Genomic DNA, 16,159 nt, shown 5'->3' on the forward strand with positions numbered 1-16,159 from the left:
GCACAGATGTAATGGTGCATTTTTACTGATGCTGAGGCAATAATTAAAGTATACTAATGGGCTGTGCATAACCACGGGGATGGTCGTTAAGCCGCACCATTGTGCAGTCAAAAAGGATAAATGAAAATGTGGCAGGACAAAAAAGTCAGGAAGAGGCCGGTCTATTAATTAAAAGATGCCTTGATTTACATTTGGTATTTTTGTGTTTCTACTATTATAGTAGATAATACTATACTATTATTTTCTCCACTGTCTAATGACTGTCTCATTTGGTGTGTTGCAGTTTGTTTAACTTCCTCCCCTTGCAGGAACAAGCAGCTCACTTGAACGTAAGTGAATGACTTAAACAGCTCTTTCGTGGTGCCTACAAGACATTAGCTGATTAACTCAAGTTCCTGAGAGAGCTGAAAAAAGCCACATCATATGACAAACCGACAAGCTTCTACCCAGCGATCTCCCCTTCTCATGTTGTATTTGTACAGAAGCAGACTTCGTGTCTGTACTATTTCAGTTCTTCAAGCCAAATTCCACCTACCTGTTTATGTCAGTAGCAATTTTTTTCATTTTACATTTTAGATATTTACCAGATTTACTTCTAGATGCTAACTAATGTTTTGTTTCATGTTATACGTCTGGTTTTGAATAGAATCGCTTATTTTTATAATTTGAAGCAGCTTTTTTTATAGGCTTTTTAGTCTTAAATCCCTACAGTTTCTGAAGAGTGAGTAACTGAATGAGAAGCTAACATGTGTGAGCAGCGGGTGGGTGTGCTGCCAGTAAGTGGGTGTCAGTTCACCTGGCAGTGCCTGCAGTGAGCCCGACTTGCTCTGTGTGAATGGCCACCACCTTCGGGAGGCTGGAGGTGGGAAGGTGCAGGCAGGCTGTACCTGCTGTAGAGGAAGACCTGGTTTTGTTGGGGTGGGTTTCCCCTCTTGCTTGCAGGGAAATTCCCGAGCTGCTGTACTGCAGCAGTTTGGAATTAGTTCCTCCTAAATGGAGAAATAAAACAACTAGAAGAGGGGATGCTTATTAAGTGTTTTATTTGGGGCATTGCCTGGCAGTAGTTGAACCTTGTGGTCTTCAGTGAATGTGTGTGCTGGTTTTACCCAGCTGGGCAGCTGAACTCCACCACAGCTGCCCTCTCACTGCCCCTCCTCAGACAAAGAAGAGGAGAAGAAAGTATGCTGGAAAGAAAAAAAGTCTCATGGGTTGAGATAAGGATAATTTATTTAAATGGAAAAGGAAGAGGGAGAAAACAAGCAAAGGTCATGTGGAAACACAGAAAAAAATAATTCTCTACTTCCTATCAACGAGTGATGTTTGTCCCTGAAGCAGGGCCTTAATACACACAGCAGTTGTTTGGGAGGACAGACGGTTTCATAATGAGAGCCTCCTCTCTCTTTCCCGGTTCCCACCTTCTATTGCTGAGTGTGACACCACATGGCATGGAATATCCCTTTGGTTGGGTTAGGTCAGCTGCCCTGGCGATGTCCCCTCCCCACCTCTTGCCCACCCCCAGCCTGCTGGCTCTGGGGGGGCTGGAGGGAGTCCTGATGCAGTGCCAGCACTGCTCAGCAGCAGACACAACCCTGGTGTGATACCAGTGCTGTTCTAGCTGCAAGTGCAGAGCACAGCACCGAGCACCGTATGGGCTGCTGCTGGGAAAGTTAACGTCCCAGCCAGACCTGGTGCAGTGTGTTGCTGTGAGGTATTTAATCTGTGGCTGTGGTGGTTTTACTCGGGTGAGTGGCCGAGCTCCACCACAGCTGCTCTCTCACTCCCCCTCCTCAAAGAGGAATGGGGACAAAATACGATGAAAGGGGCTCAAGGGTTGAGATAAGGACGAGATCGCACAGTTATTATTGTGATGGGCAAAACAGACTCAGCATAGGGAGATAGTAAGATTTATTGTGTATTACTAACAAGCTAGAGAAGTGAGAAACAAAGGAAAGAAACCAAAAGCACCTTCCCCCCATCCATCCTCTTCCACCTCCTTCCCCCCAAGCGACATGGGGACATGGGGGTTATGGTCAGTCTATAGCGCTGCTTCTCCACTGATCCTTCTTGGTCACTCTCGTCCCCTGTGCTGTGGGGTCTCTCCCATGGGATGCAGTCCTTGGTGAACTGATCCAGCGTGGGCTGCCCACAGGCAGCAGCTCTTCAAGAACTGCTCCAGATATGGGTCTGTCCCATGGGGTCCATCCCTCAGGAGCAAACTGCTCCAACCTGGATCCCCCATGGGCAGCAGCTCCTGCCAGCTCACCTGCTCCTGCGTGGGCTCCTCTCCACAGGCTGCAGCTCCGGCCCGGAATCTGCTCCGGCAGGGGTCTTCCACAGGCCGCAGCCTCCGTCGGTGCAGGTCCACCTGCTCCACCGTGGTCTCCTCCACGGGCTGCAGCGTGGAACCTGCTCCACCGTGGTACTCCATGGGCTGCAGGGGGACAGCCTGCTTCACCATGGTCCTCACCACAGGCCGCAGGGGACTTCTGCTCCGGCGCCTGGAGCACCTCTCCCCCTCCTTCTTCACTGACCTTGGTGCCTGCAAGGCTGTTCCTCACTCCTCTCACTCTCCCAGCTGCTGTGTGGCGCAGTTTTTTTTTTTCCCTGTCTTAAATGTGCTCTCACAGAGGCTCAAAACAACATCACTTACTGGCTTGGCTCTGGTCAGCAGTGGGGCCCTTACCAAACACAGGGCAGCTTCTAGATCCTTCTCACAGAAATCACCACTATGGACCCCTGCTACCAAAACCTTGCCATGTAAACCCACTACAGTGGCACAAAGTCCTTACAGCATGTACAGAAAGTGAAGAAAAAAACAAAAACAAACACAGAATGCCTACTTTTTCTAGAGTGAGCTTCAGGGTAAATAAGATACAATTTTCCGTCTATGCCCCAAGAAGTTCACATAACCAGTTAATGCAGAGGAAGGAGTGATAATGTCCTTGAACTGCCACTGCCTCTGAGTTGTGCTTTGATTCAGCCACTTACTGAGAAAGGGGCAAGGTATGTTTTTCTCACTTAATGCTGTGTATGGATGTAATCGCCTTTTTTGTCCTGTTGAGGGAGAAATAAAAGAAAAACAAACAAGTGAAAACAAACCCCACAGCAAACAAACCCACAGGAAAGTGTTGTTAGATGCTTTAAGCACTATATGAGGCAGGAGATGATAAGGAAAGTCATCTAGATTCCTCGGGTGCTCTATAATTCCCCGGTGCTATGGTTCATAAATGAAGCAGAAGTGACTCAAAATAACTGATGTCAAATCAATAATCCATTATGATTGAGGTAGTTTTCTTCGGCCCAATGCGTGGATTATTCCGAAGGTGTACTCCTTTTTGAAGACTACTGATGCCCTTCTGTAGTTAAATCTTCTGAGATCTTGAGGTTTATAAACTAAGCAGGTGATGTGGTACCAACTGATGTAATAATGCGCCCAGGGAATAAAAAGTTTCGGATGCTCTTCATACATTTCCTAGTACCCAGGAGTATTCAAACAGTACAGGAACATTTAAGGTATTTTTTCAAAACCTACAGTTCAAGATCCAGTATTTTTCCATCCGGTTTCCCATCAGATGACTTGGCGCTGAGGACCTGTGTGAGGCAAAACCTACAGAGTTCTGTAATTCATAATTTTAGTATGAAAACACACGTGGTATCCCCTGCTTGAGGGCCACCTCTGATCAACGCGCATTGTTCGTAGCAGCGGAATTCAGGCTCAGCTCCAGGAAACTTCCAGTCTCACATCAAAAAGGAGATTTTGATATTTGCACCTGACTGCGATGGTTTGAAATGGCACGCATGGCTTTGCTCTGCCTCCTGTGGAATTACTGGTTTCAAGCACCAAGTTTCTGTCAAGTTCAGAAATGAGGCTTTAACATCTGGTATTTATTAGCTGCTGAGTGACAGAAAATGCAAGCTTACGATTCCAAGAATTGCATTTTCAAAGGCTTTGTAAATGTTGGTATTAAGGCTTTAGTCAGTTAAGATAAGGGTAAAATGTGGTCTTTTTGAGTCCTTCGATCCAAAGGACAGCTATTATGCTTCACTGTACAGAACAGGAAGGGTTGATCTCATTATATCTGAACTTGTTGCTGAACAGCAATTCAGAAATAATTTTGTTTTAAAGCTGCCTTGGTTTTCAGGTCTGCTAAGTCTTGTCCTTTTGGTCTTAGATTTTGTACAGTCTATTCACATAATTTTTATTTTATTTTTTGCTTCTTCTGAGTTAAAATTGTGGTCTAACTGTTGTAGGAGCTTTTTATTCCAACATTAAGATGGCAGAGTAGGTGGTTTCCAATGTTTCATGTTGGAAATGCTGAAAAAATCTGCACTATAGAATAAGATAATTAAAAAAATTAATCAAAAACTCTACAAATGGTCTAGAATATGCACTTAAGTGAATTCAAGGTTTGATTGTCAATACAAATTAACATATTTTTCAACATTATTGTGTGGAAAATTTAGTTTCATCTCACGTTGAGTTCACCTGATGGCAGTACTTTGTAGTAGCAATCTCATGTTGCGAAGATTCATGTACAGCAACTAAAAGGTCAGGACATCAACCTGTTGAGCCGTGCTTTTGACATGGTGTGTCCATGCCTTCTAGGAAAAGTTTATGTGGACTGCACAAATTAAGTTAGTTTTTGGTGTATGCACGTAAAGATCCGTCACCTTAACCATCCAGGAGGGTAGTATGTGTGTTAGACATGTATTTTTTTTTTAACTCTTAGCCGTTGCAGTGGTATCCTTAATTTCTTCAGAATTTTTCTCCTGGCAGGAAAGTTGTGAGAGTTTGTTACTGTCTTATCAAGCAGTGCTACAGCCAGGAGACTAATCAGCTCAAGGCAAGTTTCAGCTTGGTCACCTTCCAGAACTTCTACTTTGTAAGTGTAGGATAAGCACTCACATAGCCTGGGTAAAAGCCTCATGGAGCTCTTCAAAACTGATAATGCTGCTCGTGTTTCACTGTATCTTCCTCTAGTTTTCTCTTTATACCCACCCCCTGAACCCTCCAGGTCTTTGTTAAAGACAATGCCATTCCATGCTTACCTGAGGACTTTCAGAACTGCTTAATTAAACTTCATTTCTGAGTAGCTACTTGGTTTCAGCAAAACCCGGATTGTGGATTTGCTTTTGGTGTGGCGTGTACAGAAAAAGCAGGCAGGGCCACGAAGCTAGGGGTACGTACAGCTTGGTATGTCTCCATGTGGACATTATTTAACACATCAATTAACTCTTTTCCAGAGGTGTTATAAATTCATTTAACAGGTGTTAGGTAGGTGTCTAAATTTTAGCCTCACAGCATCACAAACATCTTTGAGTTTAGGACAGTTGAAACTCAACTGCATGAGTTGTTAGTTTTGTTAGTTCAGACCTATCCAGTTACAAAAATACCTTGATAATTTTGCTCTCTTGAATTTTTCCAGACTAGGAGTTTAAGTCAAATTGCCATTCCTGTTTTGTACTGTTTAAGTGTAAAGGTCTGTGGTTTGAGGTTTAAGAATTACCATGGGGAAGGCTGCAGGACTGTGATAGAATGCATTCACAGTAACTCAGCCACTATTAGCAATAAAACCTTGCACGGCTTTTTTTGCCAGGCTAAATGCTAATTGGAGTTTCCCTAGTGTTAAATGTTGAGAGGATGGACATGTTGTGGGACCGTCTGTACTTGATGACCCCCTCAGTTATGGCTGATTTGAAAACAGCTAAGTAATAAATTGTTATTTACACTCTCTTGCCATCCCCTTCCCAGATACTTGCAACTGGTGCTAGTGGTTGTGCTGATAAAGCTTTCTTGGGTGGGAAACACTGTTAAGCACTCAAGAAGGTTTAAATACTTGATTTAAGAATGTAAATCAGCTTGTTTCATCATGTGTCCAGAAGCTCTATTTTGTTTGATTTTATAAAATGGTGCTTAGGGACGTGGTTTAGTGGGTGACATTGGTAGTAGGATAATGGTTGGACCAGATGATCTTGGAGGTCTTTTCCAACCCTAATGATTCTATGATCACCAAGTCCAACTGTTAAACTAGCACTGCCAGGTCTACCACTAAACCATGTCCTTCAGCACCGCATCCACACGTCTTTTGAAGATCTCCAAGGATGGTAACTCAGCTAATTCCCTGGGCAGCCTGTTCCAGTGCCTCACAACCCTTTCAGTGAAGAAATTTTTCCTAATATCCAGCCTAACCCTCCCCTGGTGCAACTCGAGGCCATTTCCTGTAGTCCTATCTCTTGTTGTGTATTTGTAAGGCAAAGCACAGCAAAGGTATTGGGAATCTGACAGTTGCCACATCGAATCCATGTATCGACCTTCAGCACTTTGATTTGGTGTTTTCTCTTTTTGGAGAAATACAAAGATGGGCATCTTAGCATATTTGTCATTACAACTGAAGGCTCCTAGGATCTCCACAAGAGTTTAAGATGTTTTGGTTGACAGTTTGTGTTATAGTAATTTCTGCATTAAGATACAAACTTCTGAAATTAACAGCTGTGTTATCGGATTATATCCAAAGTTAAAATTTGGCATCATACAGCTAAAATATGCGTCTTTAAGTGTTTTAATAGTTTCAGATTTTTTTTTTTCTGTTGTATGACTTCATTTTTAATGGTTGAGCAGTGCTTTGAAGATTAGAAGCGCTGCTGAATTGCAAGCATGTTTCTCTTTGGTTAATTAAGGATTAATGACTTAAAATCTGTCAAGTTGGCTGCTCCAAGTGATTGAGTTGCTTTGGTATTTTTGAAGACTAACTTTATAAGGCAGGGAGGACTTTGGAATATTATTTAGTAGTTATTTGTATAACCTCTTCTAAAGAGCCAGTGTGTGCCTAAATATTTCTTACATGCTAATCACATTTGCTAAGTTGTGCACGTGATTGACTTGTATGTTCAGAGGTATCAGTTGAATTTTTTAAAATATATGTATTTTCATAATAAGTCAAATTAATTGATATGTTTTTTACGTGAGTACTTCGCCGTTCCTGGTTGGCCCTGCACGTACTGTAGCTGCGATGCAAAGACAGTAAGAGATGTGGCTTGGTTGCCGTTCGTTTCATGTGGCCGTGGCAAAGCAGTGGTGGGTCTAAGGGTATTTAAAACAGATTGTACAAAGAGGCAGCATGTCTTACTGGATGAATATATATAAATAGTATTTGGAAGGTGAATCAGCATTGGATGAGTGATGGCTGATACTGGTGTTCACTTGGATTTCTTTGGGATATTTGTGTCATTTGGAAGAACTGATTTGTAGTTCAGTGTGTTGTATTACTTAGTGCACTTCTTTCCAGACCAGTCAAACCATTCTGTTTCTGTTCTGATGCTTTATAAGCATAACATCTTTTTGGGAAATATCTAGGTACGAGTTAGCATTCTTTGAGGTTGACTCAGTTTGAGGCATTTGTTTGTGCATTCAGATCGTGGCATTGCTGCTTGTACAGTGATCAGCTCTGGGTTAGCAAACTTTGCGTTTGGAGGGCTGTTCTTAGGACTGAAACATTTCAGTGCATGTTTCCACATCGGTCATATGGTAGTATTTTAATGGCAGGTTTTTCAATCCAAGTTTAAGAGCATGCTCTACTAAAGGCTTGTGTGTTATGTGCTAACTGAAACTCTCCAGAACAAAGAGCAAAATGAAAACAAGGATGATGTGTCATCGGGTGCATTTCTCAGACTTCACGATCATTTATCGTTTCATAAATGATTTCAGTAGCTAATGTATTTTCCAGGGCAGCCATAAACCGTAACTTCTGCAGCTTGTTAACGGGTGTGAAATCCAGAGAAGTGAGCTCATGAGCTACTTTTTTGCTACCTTTCGTAGACTCCTTTAGAAAACAACCCTGTAAGTGAGCCTAATTTGGGGTCTGTATCTGCCTGGATGAGCCTAAATTGGGGTCTGTATCTCTGCTGTGGTCTTCAGGTTGAAGATGGAAAACTGCTGACTTAGGTAACAGCTTTATTGTGTATGGGAGCACTTGGCTAGCGTTTGAATGCCTGGTTTTATCTTCCTGAAAAATCATTGATACTCGGTGGCAGCCCACGCGCTTTTAATTTGCTGCTGCTTTCTGTGAGCAATTATTATCAGAAATGCTGTGATAAAATTGACATCATGTAATGCTTCTGGAGCAGAATCAGTGGGAAAACAGGAATTATAGTAATGGGGCCAGTCAATGCGCATAGAAAACTCGAGAACGAATGAAGAGAAAATCAGTGGAAAACATGAAGCTTACAGGGTTATAAAGTTATTGAAAATAGTTATTCAGTAAATAGAGAGCATCATGCTATGTTGTAATTAATTAATAGTCTAGTTATGGATTATATTTTGTTATGGATTCCTTGACTGTGGAAGACCGAGCTTGTGGCAAATATAAGGTATCTGGTTAGCTAAGGTTTCTTAGCTAATCTATGCTAAATACAAGTTGAGTATTTTTTATATGTCAGCTCAGTGATACAAGGCATTTGGTAGGTTGAGATAATTTAGCTCTTGTTTGCTGCTCTTTTTTTCAGCGTTTTTAAATTCTATTTCACTTCCAATTTTGCCCCAAGAAGGAAATCTATTTGTAAAGGATTTTTTCTAATCACTTTTGATCTTCCATTTAACCCATACCGTGGTGCTCTAAGTTCATTAAGGGTGTTTTTAAAATTGTGATGTAGTTATGCTAAACAACTAAGTAAAAAGCTAGAGAAAAATATATAGGGACAAATATATATTCCTGGTAAGTAAATATGAGCTCTCCCCATAGGTAAATACCACTATTTGCACGAAATCTGTTCTCAAATTGATTGAGCTGAAGCCCATTATATGAGGGGGTTTACCAATGGACATTATAGCAGTAGTATAACAACAATGTGGTCATCAGACATTTTCTGGTGTGTTTTGCTTGGATGGATTAGGATATAATGAAATAAAATCCACTTGTGCTGGACCAAGTATAAGTTTATGTTTTTCAAGTCTGTTTTTTGTGGTTAGTGTATCTTATCTTGTTCTAGTTCTTGTTAAACAAAATTTTACTCGTGTAAAGCATTTCTAGCAAATGACTATTTTGGAGTGATGATTGTTCATACTGTTCCAATTTACAGTATCATCTCCTGGGAATCATTCATCATAGAGTTCAAATTTAGGGAAGGAAGTGAGAAATACATTATTAAAAATATAAGTAATTTGTGTTCCTATTTTCTTTTATCATTCATTATTAAATATCCTGTAAAATGCATAGTTTACCAAATACAAATTACTTGAGCATCTGAAGTAAAATTGTAATAAGATGTAATCTGAAAACTTGCGTTTTCTGCCTTTCAAAAATTTCCTACCAGTTTCTACATAATTAATATCAAGGTGTTTTGATGGTGTTTCCTGTGCCGTGTTTCCCTCAGGAGGGAGCTTATTGCCCCTGCAAGCAGCTTTTAACAGATACAGCAAGAAAGTAAAGTTCAACCCCCCCAAAAATCAATATTTCATTTTAGAAGGTGTTTCAGAAAATTGGTTTAGAACTGCATTTTGACTGTTCATTTAATGGTCTTTTAAATTCCTCTGTAATTTTAGAATGGCTGTTCTTTAACCTGTATTGAAGTTGCTGCTACTTTAGCCAGTAGCTTACTTGGTGTGCAGCTCCAATTTACGCAACACTTAAGACTTTCTATTTGGAATTTAAAAATTGTTGGTGGAAAAAATGGTTACGTATTATGATTTTCTTGTCTTTGTGTTTTTAGGTTGTGTTAAAGATCATTAAACATTACCAGGAAGAAGGACAGGGGAACGAAGTGGTCCAGGGAGTGCTGCTGGGTCTTGTGGTGGATGACAGACTTGAAATCACAAATTGCTTCCCTTTTCCTCAGCATACAGAAGATGATGCAGACTTTGATGAAGGTAATGGTTACAGTTTTGCAAAACTTGAGGTAAAAAAAAATTCACATGTGCGAAATAACAATTTCTTTTTCTTCAGCAACTAGAAGCTTGTATGTGATCAGTGTTTTTGTCTGACTTGAGGTATAAATTTCAAATCCCATCCTACATGTCCAGCTGCAGTATAAGGAAATTGATAGTGCTACTGTATTATATATACACACACAAATTTTAGGGTAAGACTGTCACACAGGAAATCACATTAGTTTCCAGTATAGAATTTATACAGGCTTTACGTCTTTTCATGGAAATATCTGCGTGTTTGTGTTTATACACACATACATGCATGTATGAATGTAGATTTCCTGCCTATGGATTTATTTGTATGTATTAAGTACTCACTGAAAGCCTGGAGAGCAGGGTTTGGTAAGTTTAAGAAGCACTGGTTAAAATCTGTGTGATTTTTGCTTCTCCAAGTGACCTAGAAGTAACATCAGTGGTTTACATCTGGCTCAGTGTTTCCCTGCTGGCCCAGCAATGTTTTCTTATTGTCAAAGTATGTTGATATAGTTGACTTGACAGAGAATGATATAAAATTTATAAAGTAAATTTCAGAGGCTTAAAATTCTAATCTTTGTGTGTGCATATCTAATGATACTATGTAGAAATGCTTCTTTGTTAGAGCTTAGTTTGACTTCAAAAGTAACTAAAGAGGCAATATAATCAAAAGTAGTTGTGGTTGGAAGCTTGATTCTATCTAATTTTGGTAATTCAGTTTGAGCAAGATTACTTAAAGTATAAACTGCTTTTTCTTGCTTGTAATAAGATTAGATATTATTAAATTAATATCTTATTTCAAAAGAATCTGAGACTCTACCTTTAAAACAGAGATTGTTTTAAAACCTGCAGCTTGGTAAGGTTTGTTAGCTGTATATTGCTTTTGTTGTGAGATTGTACAACTCACAACTTCAAGAATAACAAAACAAGGAAATATTAATTGTTCTAGAGTAATACGTTGCGAGACTCAGAACTATATTAAAGCCTAAAAGATGTTTTAAAGATTATTTCTCTCTTCTCCAAGCCTTTGAAGAGCTATAGTAAGCTAAATTTTTAATTGCAGACTGTGCTTCAGTTTTTTTCCTGAAGAAAAAAAAAAAGGCTGAATTGTTTCCGTGTAGCTGATAGATGAGCAAGGAGTGAAATAATTAGTTTCTGAGATGGATTAATCTCACTGTAAGATGACTGCCATACTGGAAACTGCCTGTGATCTTGCCTGCAAGGTTCAGCTGTTCCTGCTTGGGAAAAAAAGAAAGTGACTCTCATTACGAGTCTTTCTCTTCTCAACAAGTAGGACTTGATGATCTTGGAGGTCTTTTCCAACCTAAGTGATTCTATGATCGTGTAAGTAGGCAATGATCCTGGCATAAAGTAAAGTGCAAAAGGCAGTGCTTGTGGAGCTTCCCTCACCTGGATGCCTTCGCTTGGCAGACTTCTGTTCCCATGCTACAGGCACAGGGAAGAAAAGCAGACTCGAGCCAGCATAGGAAATGCAGCTATCACAGTAATGCTGATACATGTGTCTGACAGCAGTAGGGAATTTGCAGCCACATCCGTGGGGCTTGCCTGTGCTGAACCCTATAAGGGTACAGAGAAGTTCTCTGCCTACTTGGTAAAATACTTAAACAGACCTTACCATTCACACATCACTGTTGTTCAATCTGCATTCCCTTTACTTAGGGCCTGTTCAGCCCTTTGGCCCATGTAGTAGAGGCTGGGGAAGATGAAAACCAAAAGAAAATGGCTCTTGAGGTAACCAGTTGAGCATTTGGTTCCTTTTTAGCCTCAATATAGTTGTCTTCTGTCTTGCCAATGTGGAAAAACAGCGATGTTTTGTAAATATGCCTTGTTTGTTTTCCCTGAAGTTATGTTTTCTTATTCAAGCATCCTGCCAGATCAAAAGATTATTTTTTTCAGGTGCAAATTTCCTAGCAGGAAAATCTCTTGTTATCTGCCAGAACCTTGAAATTCAGGATGTTCAAATCCAAACCAAACAAGCACCTCCCTCCCCTCAAGACTTGTAAGTTAAATCAGTGCCGCGACAGGCTTTATATGTCTGCACAAATTTAGGGCCAGAGATACCAAGGGAAAGAAGAAGAATCCTTGCACTTTAGTGCCCCATCACACAGGAAGGTGCTCAACTTTTTATTCTCTTCAGTCTGAATAATGTTATATTGCCCTTCCCTCTTGCTTAGCATATCTTTTGAATTTTCTCTTTTCCTTTATTTAAGATACTGGAATAGAAACAATCCTATTGAGAGTATGTTTCTGGGCCTGAGAAACACATATCTTGGCAGTCTTCAGCCGTACTTGATCTTGTATTAATGCAGGGACTGTAGCATAGGTTGAAGGGCCGTGTTACCCTAGCTGACCTCCTGCAGGAGGAGCAATGAGGGTGCAGGTATGTGTTGGCAAACTCCTAGTCTTCAGTGGTGAGAACTGAATTAATGCACCAAAATTTTTCTTCTGTGTCATTCTGCAGGAGCTCTAGGAATGTGTCACCTGAAAAATACTCGTTTACCTTTTGGTGTTGAGATGATCATTAGGAAACCTAGTATAAAGCACATTTATGAGGATGCTAAGAAAATGCCCTTAACTTAAACTTGAAGGAGGTACTTAAATATATAATATTTAAGAGTCAGTTAGAAGAAGATGGCTGTTACTAACAACAGTTAGAAATCTATTTCTTCAAATATGTTTTTCAAAAATGGTGCCATTTTGTCTTTTATGGCTAATACCTGAGCTGATACTAAGTTTTGATTATTTGCCTCAACAAATTTCCTTCAAAAATGAAATTTTGGATTTAAAAAAACAACAAAACAACCACTTTTGGTGTAAGAAGATTCTGCAGAGCAGCTTGGTCTGATTCTGGAAACTGCAGAAAACAGGAGAGGTTTTTTTTTTTTGGCTTTATTTCTTATGAATATGGAATGGTTGTCTAACACTTATGAATCCACAGGTATTTCTCATTGTAAAAAGTTTCACTTGTAGTGTCATCTTCCTGAGATTCTTTTTTACAAAGTATAATTTTTTTTTGCTAGATTTTTCTGTCAGGGAAGTCTTAAACACTTACAATGGCCTGCTGTAGCATAATATTTTTTGGTGAGAATTTCAGCCCAACAACCTGTGTTAGAAAGCTGTATGTGAAGTTCAGTTGATGATGTGTGAACTAATGGAGGAAAATTGCAGAACTGGTCTACGTTGTTGAGTCCTCAGCAAAATATGCTTCAGCACAAAGTTTTTCATATTTTGGGGCTGTACTCTAGACTCCTGTTCAGACATTTACTTACAAGTAAGTTTTTCCTGATTCCTAATGTGCTTAAATGCTCACAGCTATTGAAACGATTTCTCAAAACAGAGATCTCTTAAGCTTGAAAAGATACATACGTTTGTGTGATTTCCCCCTCGCTGATTCAACTGTTTAGAGAACATCAGATTTCTGCTCTAATTTTTGGTGAAAGCACTTCAGTGAAATGATGCAGTACCCAAGCACGTCTTTGTGATTCTTTAGTTTTCTGAGAACTACTTTCACTTTAGGGCACTTGAAAGCTTTTGTCTGAGTGAAGTTCTGCTTTTCTTTCGGTTAAGGTCTACACAAAAGGTGTAATGCATGAGAGATTTATTTCTTAGGAAGAAAATACATACTGTTCTTGACTACAAATTGTGTCTCTAAGGGGCATGTTATGTTCAGTCAGTGTTATTAACTCTTGCTTTTCATGCAAGGAGTATAAATTTTCTTTAAACAGGAAGAAGAGCTACTTAATGAGTAGCATTGAACAAGAAAATGATGTAGCATACATCTTGTAATTCACTATAAATTTTTAGACATTATTTTGATAAGGTAGTTTGAAACAGATTTTATTTCAACCAGATACATTTTACTACCTTAATTTATCTTAACTTTTAAAGGAAGTGCTATGGTAATTGTGCCAATAGCAACTTCAAGACAGTTGTATAATTATAAATCAAAAAAAGTTCTAGAAGGTTATAAATTCATCTCATTTTATAACTATACAAGGTTTTCATCATAGTCCTTGTGAAATGCCATAGATGAAAAGGTAATGCCTTCTCCACTCCCATGATTACATCCTTACCTGAGAAGGCTAATTTTGTTTGTCAGTTTTCATAGTAGAAGTATGCAAAGATTCTAATACTTGTATTTATCTAGTCTGTGCTGTAGGTTGTATTTAGTTGTATCATCACTCTGTAACAACTAAAAATAATATAGTGAGTGTTTTGTGGAAATGTTGCACTATTTCCTTTTTATGGCTTTTATTTAGCCTCAAATGAATACAGTTGCATATAGAGAAACGTGTATCTCCCATACAGAGTTTTTTTCAGGGTTTTTAATCGGACAATGGTATCAGCAGTTTATACTGCTGAGCCTTATCTCCAGTGTTGCCAGCGCAGTGACCTGCAATAACGTGATCCTTGTGGAAGCAGAGGACTTTACATAGCTAAAAGAAACACGGCTTTAGAAAAGCTAATTTAAGATAAAATGATGGACTGAATGGGTGCTTCTGAATTGTTGCCTACTATGGTGAGACTGAAGTAAGTGTTCTCTGTATTAAGGTCCTTCCTGCCTTGTTGGAGGACTTGTGCTTGATGTTTTATTTCTTGAAGTTAAGCCTGTGGTTTGATACTATAGGGACTTCAAGATGAAAGCTGTGAGAGTTCTTACACTTTCCAGAGTACTCTGTCAGTGTGCAGATATGGTGGTGTTCGGTGGACTGGCACAGGTTTTTAAAAACTGTCTTAACAAAAAAAAGGCTACCATTTTCTAAGGTTGTATTTTTTACTAAGTTAATAGTGTAGCTCCACAAACAGTTTTGTGAGTACAATTGGAGAGGTAATATGAACCGCTAAGCTGCTTGAAACCTCCATATTGTCAAGCCAGAATCTCCCAAATAGTACGTATATACCTATAGGGACCTGATGGGTGATGTGAAGGATGATTTCTTTTGCAACTAATGCTGTAAAACTCATGTCATTAAGTCATAGCCAGCTAGCTGTGTTGATCCTTTCTGTAAAGGCTTCAGTCAAGGCTAGATTTTGTCAGTTTTATTTGTGAAAACAACTTCTGGTTATTCCCATTTTAAATCTAATAGTATTACTCAAAGAAAATATCGTTGTGGACTGACTTTTTGTCTTGTGTCTGTCCTTATTGGCAGGACCGAACTTGAACATGCCATAGCTGTTCCGAATAGGCGGGTATAACTTAGCAGACAAAATTTCTGCAACTAGGTATAACAGTTGGCCAAAATAGAAAGGGTCATTCATATTTTTCCTTTTCTTATAAGAAAAGAGAACGATAATAAAAAACAGAAATCCATGACTGAATATATGAAATTTAAATGTTATTTTACTAGGGTCAGGACAGATGACCCCAAAGCTCCTAAATCACATTTGTTCTGGTTCTGTTTGTCTGTTTACCTCAATTCTTCAGCCATGTTTTTCTGTAAGTACCAATAGTATTTTGTGAAGAAAGCTACACCAGGTAAACATTGAATTTTCAGTTGCTAAGTGCTGGCAAGGGCACATCAGGTTTGCGCGTGCATTTATGAACGTTCAGTTTGTGCTCTATGTAAAAAGGGTATTGAACTGCAAGTTGGAATTTTTTTTCTTTATTATTTGGATGTTCAGAACCATGAAGTGGTTTGTGGGCTTGGTGAGGATTAGTGAGGAGCTGAGGCGGTTATGACAGAAGGTGGAGGGGCCGCTTGACGGACGAGGGGCCGGTGTTGCTGCGCGCTCCCTGCCTGAGGGGAGCCGCCGCCAGGGGGCGCTGCGAGCCCGCCTCGTGTCGGGGCCGCGGCCGAAGGGGCTGCAGCGCGGCGGCCGCCCCTTCACTTCCCTTCTCTTCCCTTCCCTTCCCCTCCTTTCTCTCCCTCTTCCTTCCCCTCCTTTCCCTTCCCCCCCCTTCCCTTCCTTTCCCTTTCTCGTGCGCCCCCGCGGAGGTGCCCGCAGAGGAGAGCGGCGGCCCCGCGGGGCCTCCGCCGCCTTCCCCGCTGCTGGGGCTGTGTCCCCTGAGACGGGGCCGTTCTTGGGCTTGCTCCCCGAAACGCTGTGTTTGTCGCCCTTCTGGGGCTGCAAATTGATTTTTTAAAACTGTTTTATACTTCAGCAGCACATAAATCCTTCTGTTCAACATCTAACTTTGTATCAAAACACAGAAATCATTTCGCTCTTTAAAGCGACAGATGTTAAAATTATATTTCAATCCGCTTCCATTAAGATCTCCCTGCAAAAGGAGGCAGTGCAATT

At 40.2% G+C, this 16,159-nt stretch overlaps 1 protein-coding gene across 1 annotated transcript in view; it reads left to right on the forward strand.

Moving 5' to 3' along the window:
- Positions 1–16,159, forward strand: part of EIF3H (eukaryotic translation initiation factor 3 subunit H) — an 85,526-nt gene that overhangs the window by 12,471 nt on the left and 56,896 nt on the right. Inside the window, exon 2 of the mRNA XM_083823822.1 lies at positions 9,706–9,862. Coding sequence (XP_083679948.1) covers positions 9,706–9,862 — 157 coding nt within the window. The remainder of the gene's footprint in view (positions 1–9,705; positions 9,863–16,159) is intronic.

The sequence above is a fragment of the Anser anser genome (genome assembly GCF_964211835.1).
Source record: "Anser anser genome assembly, chromosome: 2".
Taxonomy (NCBI): Eukaryota; Metazoa; Chordata; class Aves; order Anseriformes; family Anatidae; genus Anser; species Anser anser.